At 38.3% G+C, this 25,566-nt stretch overlaps 1 protein-coding gene across 1 annotated transcript; it reads right to left on the minus strand.

The window, feature by feature from the left end:
- Nucleotides 1-271: 271 nt before the first annotated feature.
- On the minus strand, nt 272-25,030 carry TECTB (tectorin beta). Its single transcript, XM_067466272.1, has 9 exons — nt 24,955-25,030; nt 24,348-24,538; nt 22,723-22,865; nt 22,547-22,619; nt 17,345-17,448; nt 17,175-17,258; nt 15,265-15,427; nt 9,006-9,075; nt 272-402 (listed from the first exon to the last, which is right to left on the minus strand). Exons 1-9 carry the CDS (start codon nt 25,028-25,030, stop codon nt 272-274), a joined length of 1,035 nt encoding a protein of 344 aa, XP_067322373.1.
- Between the last annotated feature and the right edge of the window lie 536 nt (nt 25,031-25,566).

Genomic DNA, 25,566 nt, shown 5'->3' on the forward strand with positions numbered 1-25,566 from the left:
GGGGGGTGGTGTTCATCTCTGGGGGGTGTTGGCCGTAGACACCTCCAAAGTCATGTGGCCAACATGACTGAATGGAGCATCGTTACCTTCCTGCAGAAGTGGTAGCTATTGACCAACTCACATTTTGCATGTTTTTGAACTGCAGAAGCTGGGCCTAACAGTAGGAGTTCACCCCACCCTAGTTTCCATAATTTCCAGGGATTCAAACCGTGGTCTCCCATAAACCAACACTTAACACTGGCTGTCTTTGAAAGCAATAGTCATGTGGAATTTAGAGATTTCCAGATGGAGGAATGTACTGATCTATATCGAACTGATATGAGATTGAGATGATTTTCACATTTTCATTGTTGTAGAAAGGCACAGCTTTCATCTGCAATTGAATGGGATGATCTGGAGTCACTTGAAGAAAAAAAGGATGGCTTATAAGTGCGATATTGCATTTCCTAGAATGAAGACCCATTGGAAGCAGAAAATTATGTAACAACTTCCTCTTCAAGACACTGAAATATCTGTTTCATTTCCCATAAAGTAACTCTTACATTTCAATTGTCTAAATTGTAATTAATTTAACTCTGAATGTCAAAACAATACTATATAGAATTAAAAATAAATAAAATTGACCTTTGCATCCATAATTTAATCTTGTGCAGTACATATTTGTGCTGATGCTTTTTCATGATGGTATTACAGAAATGGGATTTTTCCAAGATATCAACTCTAACACAGATTCACATTACCATAAATGAGTGAGAAACTGAATTTGTTTTGTGCTGCAGCATACTCATTGGTAGAGGACTAGTTATTCTTTACACTTTCATATGAAGCATGGGCAACAAAAAATTCCCTTCCTGATTTAAAATGTCACAGTTGAACATTGAACTATTGACTAATCTGAACCAGTAGCAATACCTAAACTGTGGAAGAACTAGAGTTCGTAGTAAACACATAACTTTTCTAAACCAAAGATCTATAACCCTAAGGTTAAGTATGACCAAATTAATTAACACCACAACTTCATGTACATCATAATACAACAACTCAAGCTTGAATTGGTGCAGTTCTCCAACTGGTCCTGATCTGAATCAGTTTTATCCCCAAAGGACTATAGTGATATCAAGTAAGGGGCATTGGTCTTTGTAATTGCCTTTTGACAAATGGAAATGTTCTTGCTTAATCAAAACATTGCAACTTAAATTTGGCCTATATTTTATCATTCTACTTGAAACAATTATATTTACAGTCTGCAGAAGATCAGAATAAAGTCTGTAAGCTTTACACAGAACTAAGATGTGGCTAATAACCCAAATTAACAAAAAGAAGTTCATGCTCATCAAGCAAAAATGGGTTTCTGAATGTCAAATTAATTATTATACTTTCATTATTATACATTAATAGAGAAAACACAAGCCAGCATTCTTTGAGAGCGCCATATTCCTTCCAAGTATAATAACTATTAAGACTAGTAGTTAAAGACTTCTTAGTTTAGCTTCTAACAAAGCTTAAGGTTTATAAAATAGGTTTATGTTCAGAGACAATGATTTTGAACTCTGTGTGTGTCCGTGTATATCAAAAAAGTTGTTTTAGTTCTAAAATAAAACACTTCATAAATAAAGAGTAGAAAAGAAAGATTGAAAGCAGGGAATAAATTGTATGAAACTGAGGGATGGCTTCTCCTCTGGCTTGTGGTCTGACCCCCTTCCTGCAAATCTACTTTACTGTGCATCAGCCACACAAAGAGAACTATGTCAATTCTGTTGGTAATTGGGGTATGTGTAATAACAACAACAACAACAACAACAACAACAACAACAACAACAACAACAGATGATGATTCATTGGAACTCGTGCTCAAATCTGCCTGCGACAAAGGACTGGTGGGATCACAAGTCAGAAAAAGTTATAGAGAATGAACACGTCAAGCTACTCTGGGACTTCCGAATTCAGACAGACAAGAGTTTTGGAGCACAATACTCCTGACCTCACAATTGTGTTAAAAAACAAAGTATGGATTGTCAATGTTGCAATCCCAGGTGACAGCAGGATTGAAGAGAAACAACTGGAAAAGCTGACACGATATGAGGATTTAAAGATCGAACTGCAAAGACTCTGGCACAAGCCAGTCAAGGTGGCCCCAGTGGTGATCGGTACACTGGGTGCAGTGCCTAAAGACCTTAGACTGCACTTAAACACAATTGGCGCTGACAAATTTACCATCTGCCAGCTGCAGAAGGTCACCTTATTGGGATCTGCACGCATTATTCGCCAATACATCACACAGTCCTAGGCACTTGGGAAGTGCCCAACGTGTGATCCAATACAACAGCCAGCAGAATGTCTATATAATTCTGTGTATATAATAATAATAATAATAATAATAATAATAATAATAATAATAATTTTTATTTGTACCCTACCACCATCTTCCAAAGGGACTCGGGGCAGGTCACAGAAGCACTCCAAGGGCCACACAGACAACAATACATAAACACAAACACAATGACACAAATACAACCAACAGCACATGAAAATCTCATAGATAAAATCACAAAAATTTGAAAACCATAAGATTCCTAAAAAGCAGTAATGATGATATGTCCATCCTGCTTCACCAAATGTAACATGGAATTGTCATAATCTTGCTTGCTGGATGAAGGACACTGGAAATGTGTCCCAGTTGCTAGCAGAACAGTCTTCCTTTGCCTGTGTGGCTACTAGTTGTTAATGTGGGCAGAGACTACACAGGATTACAGAATATGGAACAATGGTGGACTTATGACTCTATATTATGAATCCATAACTGCAACACTGAATGCCTGCCATATTATAAGACATGTATGGGAAATTTCCTGAGGGTATTTCACAATGGACACATAAGTTTTAAATCAAGTTTGACACTCTCTCTGAGGATTTTCTTGTGCAGTGCTTCCAGTCTGCACAACTCCTGAATAAAATGTCATCATACTTTAAATGCAGCACCTGTACCTGTTAATTCTCTAAATGTCATGTAGTTGTTCTCTGCCCTAGACATTTCACAACACAAATATTGTTTTCATGGTAATTGTATATGAAATGAGCTACTAATGCTTTGTTTGAGCCAGAAGAAAAGCAGTTATTCCTCTCCACGTGAAATTACACAAACAGTGAAATAGTCTCTTACCATATGTTATCCTTTCTCAATGATGCTGGTAATATATAGGACTGTTCCACCTGGCAAACATCTACTAATCTATACAGTTTTAACATAGCATAGGACTTTATCGCACAAACATATTCTACTACAGTTGTGTTACTATTGCTAGTGGATACATACTGGATTGAGTACCTTTGATATTGCAACTCTTTTCATTGCACAACTGTGCTGATTTGCCAATTTGAGTGTACACACCTTTGTAATTCTGCCTTTCCACACTACTGCAGTTCCCTAGATTTTTCTTAGCACAACTGTGCAATTCCAGCATTTAAAAAACAAAAAATGGCAAATATAAGTATAAAATATAATATTACCAGATTGGAAATAATAAAAGAAAGTGGGGAGTGACGGAGAATTCCACCCTTCTGGCATAGAAGCAAAAAGAAGCCATCACACCAAGGTGGGAATGTTGCAGGATTGGGAACTACTGATAGGATTTAATTGTTAATAGTTAGTTACAGGGGAATCACAGGGAGGAGGCAAACCAGCAGTGGGATGCATGCAGCAACGTATGATAGGGACCATGCCAATCCTTAAGTCTCTTATCATACTTGCAATATGGAAAATTCCACATGGATACATAATGAGAACCTGTAGCTACTAATGGTTGTTTGTGCCAGAAGAAAACACAAGGAGGCCTTGTGCTTCCTAGGCAAGGGGGTAGCAGGGTGGCGTGGAGCCCCTGCACAGCTCCTGACTGTGCCTAAGGGCTCCATGGAGCACAGTTTGAGCTCTGCTGGTCTAAAGTATTGTCTTCAACACAAGACAATTGATCATGCTGTTAGAGAGTTGATCTAAAGCAGGGGTTCTCAGACTTTTAAAGCTGTGGAGCCCCTTTTCAAGGAAATGTTTTTTGTGGAGAAACTGTTAGATACAGGGACTGCATTACATTTTAAAATTTAATAGATGGGTTGGGCATGTGGCAGATGGGTAGAGAATGCTTGTGTGAACTAACTAAAAAAATGAGCAAATTCTTGTGCACATTGCAGATATCTTGTTTGAACAATATTTAAAATGAAGAATAATTTTGACTGACATAAACAACAGTATTTCAGTGGAAGAACCCAGAGGTATCCACTCCAACCATTTCTGCCATGCAAGAAAAGCACAGTCAAAGCACCCCCAACAGATGGCCATCTAGTCTTTGAAATAACAATAATAACAATAATAATAATAATAATAATAATAATAATAATCGGAGGAGAAGCTACCCAGGGGTGACCCAGTCCAACCTCCTTCTGCCATGCAGGAAAATCACAAAGCACCCTCAAACAGATGGCCTTTGAAATACTAATATTACTAATACTACTAATAATAGAAGGAGCAATGCAGGGGCCATCCAGTCCAATCTGCTTCTGCCATACAGGGAAAGCGCAGTCAAAACACCCCCAACAGATGGCCATCCAAACCTTTGAAATACTAATATTACTAATATTACTACTACTACTACTACTACTACTAATAATAATAATAATAATAATAGAAGAGGAAATGCAGGGGCCAACCAGTTCAACCTGCTTCTGCCTTGCAGGAAAATCACAAAGTGGTGGTGGGGAAGCCTCCTAGGCTGCACTGCCGGTTGCATGAGGGAAGCCTCAAAGGTGCATTGCCAGCAGTGTGAGGGAGGTCTCCTAGGTCATGCTGCCAGCAGTGCAAGGGATGTCTCAAAGTCACACTGCTGGCAGCGTGAAGGAGGCCTTGTGCTTCCTAGGCAGGGGGTAGCAGGGTGGTGTGGAGCCCCTGCACAGCTTCTGACTGTGGCTAAGGGCTCCGTGGAGCATCGTTTGATATCTGCTGATCTAAAGTATCTGGGGATCTAAAGGACAGCTACCTTATTTTTGAGATCTTTCTACTGTACTTAAAGCAAGTGAACAAAAAACCACTATTCTCACAAAGATCATAAGAATTAAGATAGACTATTCCTTTTATGTGGAAATGTGGGTGTCTTTGAGAACCTTGAAAACATGTTAGTTGCTCGATTCAAATAATCATGACATAAATGGAAGCTTACTGCATTTTTGGAATAGTTGGAAATATTCACTCATTTATTATATAATAGTAGTTTCCCCTCTGTTACTCAAAAAACTTTATATGACATTTCTAAAAACAACCTGAAATGAGATTTTTAAAAGAATAAGCAAACAGCTGTTAACAATCACCACTGTTATTCTCAATTGTCACAAAAACAAAATATAAGCCATATGTCACTCATTTTCCAAACAAAATAATGCAATGGGAAAAATAATAATTTCTTCAAGCAGTAGAATACACGAGCAGCTGATGTTGGGTAAACTATTATAAGAAAACTATAGATACACTATGTAAGAGAAATAAATAGTAAAGGACACCTGCAAAAAAAAAAAAAGAGCAAGAATATAAGTGACTAGTTTCACTCACTGCATACTCACTGTTGTTCTGTGCAATCTAGGACCCTACCAAATACTAAAATAATTTGCTGGTGATTTTTAAATTTTGTCTCATTTAAATAAAATCCTAGATTTTACTGACTTTTATTTGCATTTTGTGATGAATCTACATGATAGACCAGATGAGACATACTGGGACCTCATTTTGACTTCTTGTTGTTTCATGCCATGCCATGCTTTTTCAGAGGGTCCTATGGCAATATGGACAGTGGCGCTTTTCAGTGTGGCTTGGCTACTAAAACTTACCAGAATTCATAAGATTAAGAGAGTATGATAACATTATGAATATTCATGAAACTCAGAGAATCTAAATGAAAAATCTATTTGCTCTGAAAATACCAGAATCACATTAATCAACACAGTGACCTCATGGTATCTATTGTGGTTTGGTTTCAAGATCCTCACCAATCTAAAATCCACAGATATTCAAATCCCATTATATATAATGACAGTGAAATGGTGTCCCTTATATAAAATGGCAAAAATAAGATCTGCTTTTGAAATTATATTTTAAAATAGTTTCAAGCCTTGGGTGGTTGAATCTGTGGGTGCAGAATCCATGAATATAGAGGGATGACTGTATAGCTATTATGCATGCATACCCACATGTACATACCTCATAATTACACAAACTTAACTTTCATTGCAATGTCTGAAAGTATTCTCTCAATTTTTAAGAGACACATCTCCCTATCTTCCACTATGCTCAAAAGGTAGCATTGAGAGGGGTAATTTATGCAGCCTTGGTTACACAATTGTTAATATGTCTTCCAATGAAGAATCTTAGCTATTTTAATTAAACCAGAAATGCTGTGACTTGAATTTAAATACTTTATGTCATAATATTGCTGCTACTTCCTTTTTATATTAATTTGTAGAATCACAGTAATTCAATAATATTAAATTAGCACTCTAGTTATTCAAAGGGAGTTTCCGCGATCTGATTTTCTGACTTTCAGCAAAAACCAGGGAAGCTGTTCCAAGAAAAGATGTGGCCCCTTTCCAGAAGTCAGCTGACAGCACTCAACAATAGCCCAATTCAGGCTCTGCTGACATAGAAACTTTGCACTCAAAGAGGGATGCGGGAATGAATGTACTATCGCCATCTCATCACCTGTTCTTGTATGTATGGAGGCAGACTGTCTGCAAAAGAGGATCTTCTCTGTTCATTGAGGCACTCCCTGGGATTTCATAATACTTGAAAAACAAGATTCAGACTAAGGACACTTTCCAGAGCTAAAGGAAGTTCTTCTTTGCCGTATGTCACTCTCCACATGCAAAGAACAACGAGAACAGCAGAGAAATGAGCATTCCTCTCTGTTCATCACATGTAGAATTTACACATGAAAGAAATGCCTGAATAAGCCAGATTTTACACCTAATTTGGTATTAATTCAAGTATCACTCAACTATAATAAAATGATTCCACTTAATACAGGTTGAGTATCCCTTATCTGGAATTCCAATATCCAAAAATGTCCATATAGATGATTGAGATAATGAGACTTTTGATTTCCGATGGTTCAGTAATCATTCATTTTGGTTCATGTGCAAACTTTGGTTTTGTGTACAAAATTACCTTTGGTCTATGTGTATAAGATATCTACGAAACAAAAATGAATTTTGTCATTAGACTTGGGGGGGGGGGATCTGAAACAGAGTTGATTTCTGACACATATCATTTTGGATAAGAGATACTCAACCTGTACTATTTTGTATTAATAGAATAAATCTTTGTAATGTTTACCTGAAAGGCTGTAATTTATGAGCAACCCTCTGCCTGTATCAAACAAGAAAACAATTACTCACGGTGAATGCTTAAATACAGGAGGAAATGAAATAATGAAATTATTGTATAAAAATACTTTAAAATGTAAAGTATGGATTGGTTGGATCTTCTTGCAGTCCACGGCACTATCAGAATTTTCCTCCACAGTTCAAAAGTATCTATCTTCCTTTGCTCATTCTATCTATATCTATTTTTCCCCCTCATCACAATCTCTCACGGAACCCCCATGACCTCTTGGAAAATCCTAGGTCTCCAAGAAATCTTGGTTGAGAAACCCTGGATTAATTATTTATAGCAGAGTTTTCCAAACATTTCACATTTGTAACATACTTTTTAGATATGCTTCATTTGACAACACAGTAATTCAGTTTGACTAGAGAACCAGAAATTAAACCAACACCCTACCAGAGATACGGACACATATGTATGTTGCAATAATAAAATGGGAACTCAATGTATTTCATGAAAACCTTTCATTTATATTTTTTAAAAATATATGATTTGTAAGCTATACGTTTCCAAGCTTTATGTCATTTCTGATTATGTTCGCACAACACACCTATACACTGCAGACCACTCTATAATGTGCTGCAACATAGAGTTTGGAAATCTCTTGCTCATGGTATCATTCTACCATGACATATTGTTTTGTCATTTTAGAACTGCTGATTTGATGTTATCCTTTTTGTTTTATGAATTTCTCTACTAGATTTAATGTTTGTTTCAATTAGTGCCATAAGTGTGGACTTCAACTTCCTGTTAGTTCAGTGGATACACTGTAATTGAGACCAACAGTTGGATTAAGGCCAGAGTTCCTTTATCTTCCAAACTCAGTTTGGAGACAATAAAAGTATAATTCCCATTTTCCTCATATTTTTGTTCCTTCATTTTGTAATCTCATTGAATGATGTGGCAAGGTGTAAATAAGGTTCAGATCTTTCTTTGTCATTCAAGGTGATCCTGAACTGAGCAACCAAGGTGAGAAATGTATGGTGAAGTCCTGTTCCTTCACATGATCTTTCGAATGTATGAATAGTTACTAGGAGGTTCTGGGATTACTTTTCACATCAATGGATAAACCACATCAAATCTGGTAGACTATTGCACCATCCTTACAGTATAATTCTTACTTATCCTAACTTGTCATCAAAATATTAATATGGCAGTGTTACCTTCCCTTCACCTACAAAATATTTTGCAATGGAACATCTTTAGAAAGAGAACAAAGACATGGTTATGGAACCAAGCTTTTGATTAGTAAAGTAACGCAATACAAGAAGCAAATACAGAATATGCACAATTGACATTGGAATGGACTGGTTGAAGCGCTTGGATCATGTGATTTTAATGTTTTTATTAGGTGTTTTAATTCTTATATTTCATGTTTTAAATGTCTTTTTTTCTTATCTTATAGTGAATTGTCCTATTGATTTTATGCTTAGTTATATGGTGTTGATTTGTGATTTGGTTTATATATGTAAGGCATTGAATTTTGGCATTATCTCTGTGTAAGCTGCTTTGAATGAGAAAAGCAGTATATAAATACTGTAAATAAATAAATAATAAATAAGCCAAATCAGAAACATTAAATACTTACTGCTTATAGTAAGTTCTGCCATTAAAACACCACCTGTTTGTTCCATTCGTTGTCTCTGCTTTGCACATGCCTTAAAGTAGCAAAGAAACAATTAATGTAATAAATAGTTTGAATCACAAAGAATAAAAGGTGCATCACATTATGTTTTTTCAGCCTAATCAGTTTCATGGCTCTGGTAGCAGTCATGCATGGAAAGTTTAAAACAACAACAATATAAGCCTGATTGAGTTAGAAGGAAGCTCCACTGTGTCCCAAGTGAAACTTTCTTCCAAGTTAGGGTAGACAGGCTGCAGTATAAAGCACAAGTCCTTGAAGATGGAAGTAAGAGCCAGAACAGTGCTACATCCTACTGCCTAGTTATGTTTCATTACAGTTGAAGGAGTTACCTCTCCAAAGAAAGGTTTAAACATTCAGTTCTTTACAGGGCAAAGTATGTATAACTCAAGTGAAGCTCAAGGCAAGTAGTGATATTGCTAAGGACAAAGGGAAGTGTGATACTTACAGAAACCTTTGAGGTTTCTTTAAATGTACTGTGGAAGAATAAAGGCACTTCTGAAAATCATTTTTAGCAAGGTTTTCTGGGTTTCTGTGTTTCTTCTTTGACCACTTTCCATTTTTCTCTACCATTCAATGGTTTAAATAGGGGTGGGCAAAGACAAGACAGGGGCATTTTTCCTACCTGCAACTGCCTAGTGGGTGGCAGCATAGAATCATAGAGTTGGAAGATACCTCATGGGCCATCCAGTCCAACCTCCTGCCAATAAGCAGGAAAACTGCATTCAAAGCACCCCCGACAGATGGCCATCCAGCCTCTATTTAAAAGCCTCCATAGAAGGAGCTTCCACCACACTCCAGGGCAGAGAGTTCCAGTGCTGAACAGCTCTCACAGTCAGGAAGTTCTTCTTAGTATTCAGGAGGAATCTCCTTTTGAAGCCATTGTTCCGCGTGCTAGTCTCCAGGGCAGCAGAAAGCAAGCTTGCTCCCTACTCCTATGACATCATCTCACATATTTGTACATGGCTATCATGTCTCCTTTCAGCCTTCTCTTCTGCAGGCTAAACATGCCAAACTCTTTAAGCCAGCCCTCATATAGCTTGTTCTCTAGACCCTTGATCATTTTAGTTGCCCTCCTCTGGACACATTCCAGCTTGTCAACATCTCCCTTAAACTGCAGTGCCCAGAATTGGACACAATGTTCCAGGTGTGGTCTAACCAAGGCAGAATAGAGAGGTAGCATGACTTCCATGGATCTAGACACTATGCTTCTATTTATGCAGGCCAATATCCCATTGGCTTTTTTAGCCTCCACATCATATTATTGGCTTATGTTTAACTTGTTGTCCACGAGCACTCCAAGATTTTTTTCACATGTACTTCTGTCAAGCCAGGCATTCCCCATTCTATATCTCTGCATTTCATTTTTTTCCTGCCTAAGTGGAGTATCTTGCCTTTGTCTCTGTTGAACTTCATTTTGTTAGTTTTGGCCCATCTCTCTAATTTGTGAAGATTGTTTTGAACTCTGCCACTTCCTTAATGATCTCTTCCAGAATCTTGCCTAGTGGCGATGTGAGGCTGAACAAACGGTAATTGTTTTGGTTGCCCTTTTTTCCTTCTTGAAAATAGGGATCACATTTGCCCTTCTCCAATCTGCTGGGACTTCTCCCGTTCTCCAAGAACTCTCAAAGATGATTGCCAGTGGTTCCAAAATAACTTCATTTGATATCCTTGGATGTAGTTGATCTGGCCCTGGGGGCTTGAATTTGTTTAGAGTGGCCGGGTATTCTTGGATGACTTGTTTCTCTATTTGGGGTTGGATTTTCCCTAATCCTTCGTCCACTCCATGTAGCTACGGTCGAGGATGGCTTTCTCTTTGTGAGAAGACTGAGGCAAAGAAGGTATTAAGTAATTCTGCCTTTTCTCTTTCCCCTGTCAGCATTACCCCATCTACTCCTCGCAGAGGTCCTATCGCCTCCTTGTTCTTTCTTTTTCTAACAACGTGAGCAAAGAAGCCCCTTTTATTGTTTTTAATGTCCCTAGTAAGCCCGAGCTCAATTTTCACTTCAGACTTGTGAACCTTTTCCCTACAGGAGTTGGTTATTCATTTGAATGCTTCTTTGATGATTTCCCCCCCTTTCCACTTTTTGTTCATGTCTCTTTTGAGTCTTAGCCCAGTTAGAAGTTCTTTGGACATCCATTTGGACATCAGGGAGTAATCTCCTTCAAATGGGGCCCAGTCCAGTTAGTTTACCTGCTTTATTGCTTTTACCCTAATGTTTGGGATGCATATCACCTGGGGGAGGTTTTTACTTGTGGCTCAAGAATTCATTACATGGGAAGGCCTTGGAAAGAGGTTCAAAAGGCTACAATCTTGAATGTTTTCAGTCAAACTCCAGTGCCAAATTTAAGAGTATCCTATCCCCACTCAGTATTGTGCCAATAAAGACTCCTGGTGGATTTATTCATCACCTGGCTTGTCTAACAGGGGCATCAGTAAATGATTGTATCCCTATGAGTTTTGTTCAGTGCACTGCAATTTTTCAATGAGGCTGTTAAGCAAGTTTGTTCGCATGGTGTGGTGGCAGAGCTGGCAAAGTCAGACATCTAGTCAGCATTTTGTTTGTTCTCTGTTCACCCAGTCGACTTTGAGCTTTTGTGTTTTATGATGCATACTATAAGGATTGGGCTTTACTCGTGGGCTCTTCAAGCTCTTGTTCAGCATTCAAAGGGTTCAGTATTTTTCTTGAGTGAGCCACCAGGTTTAAAACCAAATGCCAAGGTGTAGTACACTATTTGGATGATTTCTTGTTTATTGGCACTGAACTGTGCACAATTTTATTGTAGCAGTTCTCTACTCTTATGGAAGAACTAGGGGCCTCATTGGCACACAAAAAGGCAGGTCCATCCACTAGGCTTAACTTTTGGGGCATAGAGATAGATGTGGTTAATCAATTCTCTAGGTTTCCCTCAACTAAGGTTGCTGATGTGCTAAACTGGGTGACAGATGTTTTGACTTATCGCAAGGCCACATTACGAGAATATCAGAAGCTTCTTTGCCATTTAAATTTTGCTTGTTGGTTGGTTGCTCCTACCCAGGTCTTTTGCTCTGCTTTGTGATGCTGTTAGTGCAATATTAGTTTCGCACCACTGCATTAGGCTCTCTGGGCTTTGGGTTCTTTTTCAGTGGCTGTTGGTGTGTTAACTGTTGGCCAGAGGCCTGGGCACCCCTGTGGGATCACAACCGATCTTACTGTCCTGTGATTTTCAATCCTAGTTGCAGTAAAGTTATGGGCAATTGCATTTGCAAATTCAGCTGTATATTTCTGATGTGATAATTTGGCTGTGATTCATGTTATCAACTCCTTAACATCTCATTTGAAGATGGGCATGGTTTTAGTTGGGGAATTTACAATGCATCGCTTGCAATTTAAGATCCCTTTAATAGACCAACATATTCCTGGATTGGACAATGAGATAGCTGATGCTCCCACTTTCGGATGGAGCAGCTTTGGCAATTGTTGTAGAAGTGGGCTATCTCTGAATTTAATTATTTTAGCCACAACAAAAAGTACAGGTAAAAGTAAAGAGTTCTGTGTTTAATTACATGGTAAGGGGCAGTTAGCATAATACATTCTTGTACATGTCCTGGCTCTGACTTTTTGGTTTAAGTCATTAGGCCATCATGACTGTAACAATAATTCGGGGTACTGATCAGAGGGGTCTCAGTGCAAATTACATCTCCAACATTGTTTGGATACTGAATTATATCTTGCTTGGACCATTTGCCAATTTATTCAGTTACGAGAACGTTACACGGACCTTTGTTTTGTGATTCCAACCAGTCTCGGTTGACCAAGTATCAGTTTTGGGCCATAGCTTCCAAGGCACTTGCTAAATTGGGTTTGGAAGGGAGTTAAGTTTGGCACAGATTCTTTCTGTATTGGGGTGGCTTCTTCAGCAGCAGTGGTTGGCACTGATGCTCAGGGTATTCAGATGACTGGACATTGGAGATCGGTGGCTTATCGCCGATATGTTCAGCCATTTTCTCACTGAGCCTTGCAGCTCCCAGGTTGTTGTCCATGCCTGTGCAGCAAAGAGTGCTGATTTATGGCCACAGTTACACCTTCTGGGCTGAGTGCCAGGTGTACTGGAGCAATTATGGATGTCATCTTGGTTTAAGTGGCAGTGCTACTGCTGGATGGCTTAGTTGGAAGGATTTACAATGTCACGGCTTTTTGTTTCTCTGTTTAGGGAGTGCTGTGGCCTGCCTCCTCCTATTTTGATTGTGCATCTTGGGTGCAGTGACCTGGGTCTTCTTGCTGGAAAGGCACTCATTATTTGGGCAATCAGATATGGGTAAAATTCAGGATAAAAGGCCCTATACAGTTTGCAAGGTTAGCTATCATTTCAAGGCAACATTTGCCCTGGGAGGGTGATGTATGCTGCTGAGAGTCAGTAATAAAATAAGGCATGCCTTGGCTGTTGTTCTGTGTTTTTTTACCTTGCTTACCCTGAGATTACTTACAAACATTCTGAATTATTACAGCCCGATGGTGTTCACTTTTCAGAGATTGGTCTAGAGCTGTTTCTTGGGGATTTCCAACACGCCCTAAAATTATGCTGTTTGGTTTTGGTGGGGAATAGGGGGCACAGTAGACACTGGTTCCCTATTTGTGAAAGATATTGGGGGTAATTATTCAGTGTTCCACCTACTGACACTTGCATATACAGAGAGTGAAAGTGCCTCCCATGATGGATTTTTAATATGATTTCAAATGACATTTAGCCCATATTAATATACGAGGGGGAGCCCAGTCACATACATTACTCTACTTCCCTCTAGTGAGCAGAGACCTCATTTTCCACTTGCCATTTCAAACAATAGAGTCCTGAGAAACCACAAAGATTTCAGCATAAGTTATGCCATTTCTTCAGATGCACATAATCAAAGATCACTTGAAGGCACATAACAAAAACAGTACCTTTTAGGTGAAATGACACACCAACGTCACTACTTTCTGGCATATTTTCTGTATATTGCATTTGTTTGTAACCTGGTTTATCTGAAAGAGTATATAACTGGAGTAGAGGTTGAGGAGCCATACTGACCCCTTCAGGATGTGAGTAATACACTTCACCCTCATATTTCCCTAACAATTTTTTTTCATTTTTTTAAAAAAATTCAAGCAATATCTGGTCCCAGATTATCTGATTTAAACTGGATTATATGAGTATACGCTGCCAAATAATCTGGGATAAGAAGATAATCTGGGATCAGATCCTGGGATATAGGGCAGTGTGGAAGGTGCCTAGGCTGGCCCTCTACTGTATCTGCTTTCACTGGCAGGCAGACATCCTTTTGTTTTAATAGGTTTTTAATGAGAAAGCAGGGGAACCTTTTTATTGGGATCTTCTACTTATCTTAAAAATGTTTGTTAAAAGTATTTAAAATACTTTACGAAGTGGGTTTAATTGCCATAAATGTTTTTAATTGACTGTTTCTGGAAACCCCTACGGATTTCACTCTGGGAGAAATTAGGTATATAAATAAATAAACAAATGAATAAACATAAGCAAGCAAATGTCAATTTATTCCAACTCTCTCTCTCTCTTTCTATCTTTCTTTCTTTCTCACTCTCTCTATCTCTATATATGGAAAAATTCAGGTGCAAAGCTTAGGAAGACTACAGCTGCACTCTCCCCACCCTGTCAAAGGAATATGTCAGTAAGCATGAGATGTACTCCTTATAACCCTGATGATAACATCATGAAGTGATTTATGTCCCTTCTACACTGCCATATAACCCAGATTATCAAAGCAGATAATCTGCATTATCTGTTTTGAGCTGGATTGTATGAGTCTACACTGCCAGATAATCCAGTTCAATTCAGATAATATGGATTTTATTTGGCAGCATAGAAGGGGCCACGCAGTAGCTATGATTCTAATCTTTACTTGATTCTGAAGCTCTTTGTTCTCTCCACCTGAGGCATTTTCTACACTGCCATATAAAAATCATATTATCTGCTTTGAATAGGATTATATGGCAGTGTAGAGGCATATAATTCAGTTCAAATCAGATAATGTGGTTTTTTGCTGTGTCCAGGTCACTAAACCTTCATTATATGTTGCATCGTAATATTTAAAAGTGTCTTTAAGGAACATATAACAGTTAAAATTTGAATCAAAATTAGTTGGTCCTCAGGAATGTGGATTTTGAAATCCTAGACTTTGCCACATGTCAGTAATGCATGCACTTACCACAGGGCAGGAGATCTTCTCACTATCACACACATGCGTTTCACAATGCAGCCACACCTTGGAAAGCTTGGGAATATTCCGGAAGCGAAATGCATTAAACTGGAACGTAGCTCGGCTGTCTTTCCCATTTTCATGTATTAAGATGGAGTTATCTGCTGCACAACTGAGGTAGAAAATGTTAGAGTGAGAAGAACCAGAAGAAGGATCCTTCCACACACTCATATGTCCCACAATATCTGCTTTAAACTGGGTTATTTGAGCCCACACTGCCATAAATTCCAGTTCAAAGCAGAAAATGTGGGATTTTATTCAGCTGTGTGGAAGGGGCCAAAGTCTTTTGTTGCCTCCAACACTATCCTTGCATTCAGCCTGGACACTGCAGGGATATAGCAGGAACCTATGATAAGCTGAGAACATTTGAAAGGTAAGCTCAAGTTTAGTAATGACACATTTACATAAAATTCATAAAACTGAGATGATTAAATATTCTGCTGCAGAGTTTTAGAAAGCACTCAAGAACAAAGGCCTGCCTACACAGACCACATACTGCAAAGAGAGCCAGAACTTGCTCCTGAATATTGCCTGAATTTTCATACAATATCCAGTGACTTCCAGTGTCACGTTAGCAAAAATCTTGAGAGGCTCGGGAAGTTCTGGAGCAGACCCAAACATTGGAGTGTGTGTGAACAGCTCAGCTAGTTCTAATTTGGAACTGCCCCATTGTTCACAGGATCAGTGATGCTATCCCACTTTCTCCATGCTCCACAACATGGAGAAATGGGAATGGTACTTATCCTTGTTGTTGCTTGTTGTTGCCGCAGAGAACTCTGGGCCGTCACTAGTAAACTTGCCAATGTCAGCAAAGATGCTCGCACAATTTGGAGAATGGAGCAGGATTTCCCCTCTTTTCCCTACCTCTACTCTTCCAAGTCACACAGGTGCCTTTACTGACATCATCAACAGCTCCGAGAAATGACCAGAAGCTCCCTGAGCTCCATTGTCACATCCTCAACAATAATGATAAATGTAACTGTGATCATCCAGTGGGGTGAAACCTGATTTGTCCCAACTGGATAGTCAGGAGTCTGCTCCCACCATAGTTCAGAGGCAGCAATAACTACCATGGTAGAATTGATGGACTGGTCCAAAGTAGCAATACTTCAGATTAACCCTGAATTTTGTGGCCTGTGTTGATTGGCCCCAAAATATGACTCTCGGGAGTCATAACAATTGACATCATACATTAGAGATGCATAACATTATAGTGACAGAGCTATACTGCTGATTTACAGTACTGTTAAAGTATTGTGATTATGTGCAGTGGGGCGCCATCATGTTGTGTAATATGGCCTCTCAATGAATAACTGGCTGCCACACAAGATGCCCTGTTGTTCAGTGGGGCTTCCATCACACACCTAGACACTATTAAAGGTGAGGATGTTTATTTTTTAAAAGACAGGCGCAAGGTATACCTGACTTTTGATATTGCACTGTTCCACATTATCAGAGTACTGTAGCTCTGTTGGAGGCTGTCCTTGTGGTGTCACTAGGCAAAGGCAGCCTGTCCCATTAATTGTTGTTCATCAAAATTGTTGTACAACAGTCATGCTGCTTGCTCCACTGCAGTGGTCTGCCCTCCTGGTAAGAAAGTCATTTATGTAAGGCCACACTCCTAAACTGTGTAATTATATGTTGCATTAACATCACTTGCAACAGTGCTTCTGTCCTGGTTATGCTGCCATCCTGGTAATAAAGCCATTGTGTAAGGCTATACTCCTAAACTGTGTAATTATATGTTGTATTAACATCATCTGCAACAGAAAAGGATAGCTCTATGCATCTCAGTATATCTTGGTTCAGTCGTTTCATCTCATTTGAATTATTCTCATTTGGAGACCAAAATCACCTACCCTTTAGTTATTAGTGGCCACTGGACTGGATAGAAATATTCTGCTGAGGGGGTTGCCCAACAATTAGTCAAGACGACTTTAAATCTAGGGGAAAGAAGCAGAATCAGCTTTACCAAAGTGTTGGTTTCAATTAGAATATCACACCAGAGATAATCATTTTAAAACCATACCTGTTACTTAAGCCTTTTGCTTCTACTCCGGCAAAGACATCTGAACCAATTTCTGAAGTTTCTACTATGAAGGGGGCTTCCTTCTGGTTCAAAAACTTGGCATTCTAGTAACAAAATAAAAGGAGGGATAGGTTAATATACAACAGTGGGTTACTAGATTGGCACAGGCACAAAGCATCCGATCCTGTTATCACTGTAGGTCCTCAAAGGTTTGCCAGACTCTTTTGTTACCTGCAACAGGAAATTCCACAAACAGCCCCCTTCCACCATGACAGCAAGAAATATGATCTGTGCATCTTAAGAATTTGCTTTCACAAAATGCCATGTTCTGCTTGATCATGTCTGGCTGTGTAGAACCCACAACATTTGCTTGCATGAGATATCAAAACAAATGGTGCTGTCTTCGGCAATTCGCTTGGTTCCCAAACCTGGCCCAGTAATTCTGGCACCCACAGATTTAAAAATACACACACACACACACACACACACACACATAAGGAATAAGTATGATCTAAGGTAATTGTACATCTAACCATTTTGTTATACTACACCCAAAATATTCCAAAGGCATACGGTTGTTGTTTCTCTTTGCTAAATGGCAAGCTTTAGTGGTAAATCTATTCTATCTGTATGAAATGTATTTGTGGGTTGTTGTAGGTTTTTTTGGGCTATATGGCCATGGTCTACAGGCATTCTCTCCTGATGTTTCGCCTGCATCTATGGCAAGCATCCTCAGAGGTAGTGAGGTCTGTTGGAACTAGGAAAAACGGTTTATATATCTGTGGAATGACCAGGATGGGACAAAGGACTCTTGTCTGCTGCAGCTAGGTGTGAATGTTTCAATTGACCAACTTGATTAGCATTTGATGGCCTGGCAGTGCTTGGAGCAATCTTTTGTTGAGAGGTGATTAGATGTCTTTGTTTGTTTCTCTCTGTTGTTGTGCTGTTGTAATTTTAGAGATTTTTTTAAATACTGGTAGCCAGTAGAACAACCCAGTGATTCCAGCCATGAAACCCTTTGACAATACATTGAAATGTATTTGTTATCATCCCCAAACTAAGGATAGTGAGGAGCCCAAATGGATGTTGAAACAAGAATTAAAACACCAATGTGGCATAGTTTTGGATTGTGTGATTTAAATATTGATTCTAGGGTGTTTTAAATACTAAAATGTTGCATATGTTTTATGTTGAATGGTTTTAATGATTTTAATTTATAATTATATGCTAGTGTTTAGTTATTACAATTTTTTTCTTTCTATAGGTATATGGCATTGAGTTTTGCCATTAATATATTGCAAACCACCTTGAGCTCCCCTCAGGGTGAGAAAGGTGGTATATAAATATAGCAAATAAATAAATAAATAAATAAATAAATAAATAAATAAATAAATAAATGTTTAGGGGAATTCTGTCACTGGGAAAATATCAGTTACCTGATTCCCTGGAGAGAATATGTGTTAGAGTATCATGAGGCTGATTAAAATAAATTATTCAAGGTGCAATCTAGCTCATCCTCTGTCAAATCACATCGTATCTTTATTATGTTCCTAGACCAGCATAATCATCCCCTGTCTGAAATTAGACTGAATAAGGCAAAAAGATTTGGGACTGATTTCTATTCAAACACATACCAAAAGAGTAAATTTTTCATTTAAAAGCCTTGTATCATGGGGCAAACATTAGAAAGCAAAGACCGAGCAGAATGAAAATCACAAGAGAAGATTATGCATCTCTTCACTTCAGAAGAGAATTAAGTACATTTCAGGAGTAATAGAAGAAACTCTATCTGTACTGAGGCCTAAAAAGACCTTAAAAGGTTGCTTTTGCCAACACTAATCTATATAAATAAATATAAACAATGTTTGATGAATTGTTTATTGCTTGTGGTTCTTGTTGTTTAATGATGCTTTAATTGTTTTTAATTTGCTTTAAGTGTATTGTTATGTTGTGTATTGAGGCCTTGGCCTTTGTAAGCCGCATCGAGTCCTTCGGGAGATGCTAGCGGGGTACAAATAAAGTTTAATAATAATAAATAATAATAATAATGTTCATTTGTGGGATTAACATAATTCAAAAACCACTGGAGGAATTGACACCATATTTGGACACAATACACATATCAAGCCAACGAGTGACCATCACTCATAAAAACACTGAAAAACACAGCAGAAAAGACTTAAAAAGCCAAAAAACAAAAAATACATTACAGCGCATGCACAAAACCACACACACACACAAATATATACACACATGCAAACACACAAAACACACATACACAGACTGGGTCACAGCAACGCGTGGCAGGGGATGGTTAGTGTAAAATATGATTATGTGATCATTTTGTACATTGCTATGTTGTTGTACAGATGGGGTAATATGTAACCCCAGAGTTGTTTTTGTCCTAGCAATTGGAGGTAAAAAAAAACCCCACTAAACTGCCCCAAATTTATATCTGGTGAAATAAGAACATTCCCACCTTGGTGTTTCTCCTGGTGGAGTACCTCCTAGTCTTTCCCAGTTGTCTACCTCTGCTTTACATTAACAGAGATCATGTAAGCTGTTAAAGAATAAGTGTACATTTGTAGTCATGCTAGAGAGCACTTGTAGTCACATGAGATTAAGATAGTCTGAGGATGCCCTTCTCTCGATTCCACCACCCTCGCAAGCACAACTAGTGGGGACAAGAGACAGGCCCTTCTCAGTGGTGGCCCCTCGCTTGTGGAACTCCCTCCTCAGTGAAATCAGAACAGCCCCTCCATCCTGTCTTTCAGGAAAAAAAAACCTTAAGACATGGTTATGGGACCATGCATCCAAACAATAACTATAACAATGCAATACTTGGGAACTCTTAAAGCAACAGACTAATGAACTGATTCTGGGTTATGATTTTGAACGTGTGTGATTTTAATTGCTGTTTTAACAATTTATGTTTTATTGCTGGTTTTAATTGTAATTGTTATTTTTGGAATTTGTTTGTTGTTGGCCAGTTGTGAAGCCACCTTGAGTCCCTTTTGGGGTGAAATAGATGGAAAATAAATAAATAAATAAATTTATATTATTTATTTATTTATTTATGACATTTATATGCCGCCCTTCTCACCTCGAAGGGGACTCAGAGCGGCTTACAAGTAAAAAGTAAATACAATATTATTATTATTATTATTATTATAGCACAATATTAATATTGTATATTACATTGTACTATAACATTATACTGTAATATTATTAGCAATATTACATTTAATATTAAATATATAATTATAATATCATTTTATTAGTAGTAGTGGTATATTGTATTACATTATAATATTATCAATATTATATGTATATGCATTATATTATGTTATGTTTGGTTATGTTATGTTATCTTATGTTATAAGCACAGTGCAGGAGACAAGATGGAACTGCCTTCCTGGCCCCTCTCTTCATTCTGATCTCAGAGCAGCAGTTGGTGCTGGAGGGGTGTGTGAAGAGAAGAGATGCCACACAATATCAGATATTTATCTAAACTACAGTATAGAAATAGTTGTTGTTAATTTGCTATTAAATTGACTTAGATTTATTATGATCCTAAAAAAAACTAAGACTCCTAGATCTTCAGTAATCTACAGCCCTGCTCCAGTCTTGAAATTCATAACCATGGTTTCTTCATATTTTCATTTCTATCAGAGGTTTCCATGAACAGATGTGTAAGGAAGTGCTATTTCTACCATATATTTCCATTAAAATACCCCCTCTCCAAGTTCAGGCCCTTAAAGACAATTCAAACAACAAAACCATTACAATCAGTAATCAAATAAATGCTAATATGCTGGTTTGAAGAGATGTGACTTGTCACTCTTCCTAAAAGCAAGTAGTCTGGTAGCTATCCAATTGCTAATCTGTAATCTGAGAGCAGCACAAAAGAAAGCTATCTACTGTTTGTCCATCAAGCAGTTTCTCACAACTAATTGCACCCTCGAGGGGTCCTTTTACAACATGTAACATCCAAACACATTGATAGTAAGAGAGGTGACCCCTTATATAACCAGCCCACAAGGCATTTAGGGTCCTGTATTTGAAATTAATAAATTGAACTGGGCCCAGAAGTAGTAGTAACACAAGAATCTGCCTCATACTGAGTATTTTTAATGCAACATTGTCAATTGTGGCAAGTAGAATTCTCTAATGTTTTCAGCAGGGCTTTTCCCTCCAAGATCTGGTGGTTTCCTCTAAACAAGGTTGATCCTGATTACTAGCTTTCAAAATCAAGTGAGGCTGAGTGTGTTCAGGGTAGATTGGTGGTGCATTTGGCAACCAGCACAAGAACACAATCTTAACGTTGTGCAGTTATTACTCACTTACTGTTGCATTTTGCACCATTACATTGGACTGTAAGCAGTGCATAGTACCAGAGCTTCTGACAACGGGAAAAGGCCTAAAACATGACACATCATCTGGCCCATCCCCTAAATTTAGTGACAAATGTTATAGCACTCTCTGTTGTGATAAGATATTAATCTTTGTTCTGTAATGTATTGTTTGTTTTTTCACTGTCTTGGCACTCTATGCAAAGAACTTAGTCATGGGAATCTTGTCTACCACCTACTTCATAGCCCTGTATGACAGTCATTGAATAATAACCTACCAAGTGAGGAACATCATACCCTCCAGTTCCTATCTATTTAATTACATATTTCTGTAATGTATCATATACAGGTTGAATATTCCTTCTCCAAAATGTTTGGGAACAGAAATGCTTTGGATTTTGGATTCCTCGCAATTCTGGAATACTTGCATTTACTGTACATAATGACAAATCTTGGCGATAGAACTCAAGTCTGAACATGCAATTAACTGATGCTTCCTATACATCATATAGATGTAGCCTGATATGCAAAATATTTTTATTAATTTTGTGCACAAAACAGAGTGTGCACATTGGATCATCAGAAAGCAAAGGTGTCCCTATCTCAGCTATCCATATGGTCTATTTTGGAGCATTTTGGATGTTCAAGTACAAGATACTCAATCTACAACTTTAATCCTTACTGCCATGCAAAAATGCTTCTAGTAAAAACTCTGAATAAAACTGATGTTTTTGTTTAGTGAATAGATACAAGAACCCATGAATTTACCTATTTTCAAAATGTTACCAAATGGCATCTTCTCTTCACACCCCTGATGATTACATAGTTAACACACAGAGGCAGTACTTACAGAATAAAAGTTGAGGGACAACTGGCTTTCAAATGATCCGGTGCTGCCATTCTTCACATGAACTGTTGCCACTCTAAAAGAGGCAGAAAATGTCATATGACTGAATCATACAATATTGAAATTACAGTGAGGCATGTGCTGCAAGGTGGCACTCCAGTGAATCAAGGCAGAGTTACCTTTGGTCAAAGGCAGCATGGTTCACCAGATAGTTTGCATGGTAGGTGCATGTAAATGAATAGTTCACAGGCTGGCTTTTCACAATCACAGAGCTGTCATTAGAGACGATTGAGTTATAAAAATTGTAGACAGGGCTTTTAAACTGTAATCATAAAAAGGGAGAGAGGTCATGTTTATACTAGAAGTGCCATTTCGGTTTTCAATGTCATGTCCATCACTCATATCTAATTTTTCTCAGTTTCTGGAATCATAGACACACATTTTTACAAATGAAGAAACAGGAAAAAGGCCCTGTGCCTGCATAAGCTCAGTTGTTAAGATGAAATTGGTGTTTGTTTGTTTTTTGTTCAGAACATATTATTTCCATGCTGGTTTACACATTTAACAATCTTATGATGCACACAGAAGGCACATGCACCTTTTTATTTAGGACCTCACCAGACAAAGAAAGGGAAAGTGTGGGACAGTAGAGGAAACCATTTTAGCACCATTAAAGAAATGTAAATAAAATAGGGATGGGTGATGGGTTACTGTTGGTGATGGGGTGCATCCATTCTATCGTCACTAGCTATAAGGGCGTCTTCTAGGTGCTAATCCTATTTAGGAATAGCATACAGACCTTGGAGAGCACCATTAAAATCTGAATTGAAACTTGGATTGAATTCCTTGCCCAACATCACAAATGTAAAACCACAAATTATACACATGTAGACCTAAAGCTATCTAAAATAATACACTGGCAAGGTGTTGGACTAGAGGCCCCATGTGGTCTCTTCCAACTCTATTAATCTATGATTCTATGATTTTTAAACATCTGCAATTTACACATTACAAATACATTACATATATAGGTAAAGCATCCCTTACCCAGAATTTGTAATCCCAAATACTCCACATGAGTGACTGAAATAGTGACACCTTTGCTTTCTGATACACAAACTATGCGCCCTTCCCAACAGGCCAAAATCCTGAGGAATCAGGATTTTAAATCCCAGTTCCTCTCAGGATTGAGACCACACATAGGACCCAAACCCCAGGATTTTGTGGAGAGGGGGTGGTGGTACATGTAGTGGGATTTTGCAGGGGGAGGCATCTCCCCCCCCCCCCATTTTCCCTGTGAACTTACCATATGGGCACCTGGCTGCATCCTCAAGCTCCTCAGATAAAGCTTCTGACACATCGAAATGATGTGTTGGGAGCTTTCTCCAAGGGACCATTAAGTTTACAGGGGAAATGGGGGGCTGGGAAGGGAGGGTGGAGGTGCCATTCCCCTCCTTCGGGTTTTCAGAACTTGCAAAATTGGGATGGCAATGGGAATTGACCCTTGTATCAACGAAGGTGGTCCTGAGAGTCAATCCTCCCAGGCCCAACATTTTGCAGTAAGGTCCGGATCTGTGGAGGTGTTCTTTTAGTTCAGAGTAAATTAGGAAATCCTACTTTACTCCAGATTAATCTGGATTAACCTGAAGCATCCACTATCTCTCATGGGGTTGGGACCTGTCCAAGATCATGCGGCAGTATTCCATGGCTGAGCATGCATTTGATTTTTGACCTCCTAGTCCAACACTCAAATCACTACACCACACAATCTATATAAGGTAATATTTATACTTGGTCTACTTACATCTGATTGTGTTCCACAATATGATTTATTTTTGGGTGACAAGTCTGGGATTGTAAACTGGTAATATCCTGAATCATGGATTCCATTGTAGCAAATCCCTCCAAGAGCTAGTTGATTAACTTCCCATCCATAAGGACACTCAGGGATTTTTGTGATGATGGTTTTAGGATAACAGTATACCAAAATTACATCTAAAAGTCAAAAGTGAGATAAGCACAGAGGGTTTTTTTGTCATCATTTCATACTGTTCTTGAGCTTCTGTGATCCCTGACTTACTAGAGTACCATTTGGGGTTGTAATGGAGATGGAGACAGATGGAGGCAAGCACTTTTGCAGGGAAGAGGGCAAAACTGAGTGATTGGCACTCCCAGGAATCCTAAGCAAAGCCACAGGAAAGTAATAGGAATGCTTATCTTTTTAATCTTGAGGGATGGTTTGTGTCTAGAGGTAAAATTCCACTTGTGTTTTTCCATAAACATATTTTAGGTGAATATTTCTTTACAGGGGCTGTAGTTCATCTGTAAATAAAACTATATACTGTACTCTAAAAGTTATTTAATTACAGTAGAAAAAATAGAACGAGATTTTTAAAATGAACTTATTTTACCTGCTTTATTTGGGCTGCAAGGAGCTTCTATACCTCGAGCCAAGATGACCCACAGTAGAAAAGCGACCATTAGCATTTTCTCAAAGGTTATGAGAGACTGACAAAAGAAAATTTTGATTTTCTAATTTTTTCCAGACCTTGAGCAGGATCCAATGTCTTACATGTATTAAACTGGTATCTACAGCCTGTGAATAAATAGCAGAATAAAAATATGAGAGTGTCCATCCATAATAAGCTGAGGGGCATCCTGAATTTTAAATATGTCTTTACCATATGTTTTTAAGATTTAAAAATTCTTAAATCCTTTTGCCAAAGTACACGCCTATATAATGACAAGGCAATTAATAAGCTTTATGTTGTTTCTCTAACCCCCCTCCCCCCAAATTACACACTATTTACCCATATTGTGGAAGGGGAAAAGGTAATAGAGAAACTGAAGAAGAGATGCAATAGCTAAAGATTTGAAGGAATTTTGGAAAATGAAAAGCTTGAATGGCATCAAACTGGGAAAAAAATATTTTACAATATGTACTTGAACATCTATGGAATTGAGTATCCATGAAAGTTAGTATTCATGGGGAATGCTGGAACTAAAACCCAGTGGATACCAAG

The sequence above is a fragment of the Anolis sagrei genome, chromosome 3 (assembly GCF_037176765.1).
Source record: "Anolis sagrei isolate rAnoSag1 chromosome 3, rAnoSag1.mat, whole genome shotgun sequence".
Classification (NCBI taxonomy): Eukaryota; Metazoa; Chordata; class Lepidosauria; order Squamata; family Dactyloidae; genus Anolis; species Anolis sagrei.

What these genes read in the sequence shown, in the direction of transcription:
- TECTB (XM_067466272.1), bottom strand. Translation starts at nt 25,030, where the DNA reads ATGCTAATGGTCGCTTTTCTACTGTGGGTCATCTTGGCTCGAGGTATA. An exon ending in TTGCAGCCCAAATAAAGCAG is followed by an intron (nt 24,539 to 24,954) that starts GTAAAATAAGTT and finishes TTTGACTTTTAG; the next exon opens with ATGTAATTTTGGTATACTGT. An exon ending in TGGCCACTAATAACTAAAGG is followed by an intron (nt 15,428 to 17,174) that starts GTAGGTGATTTT and finishes TTTCTACCTCAG; the next exon opens with TTGTGCAGCAGATAACTCCA.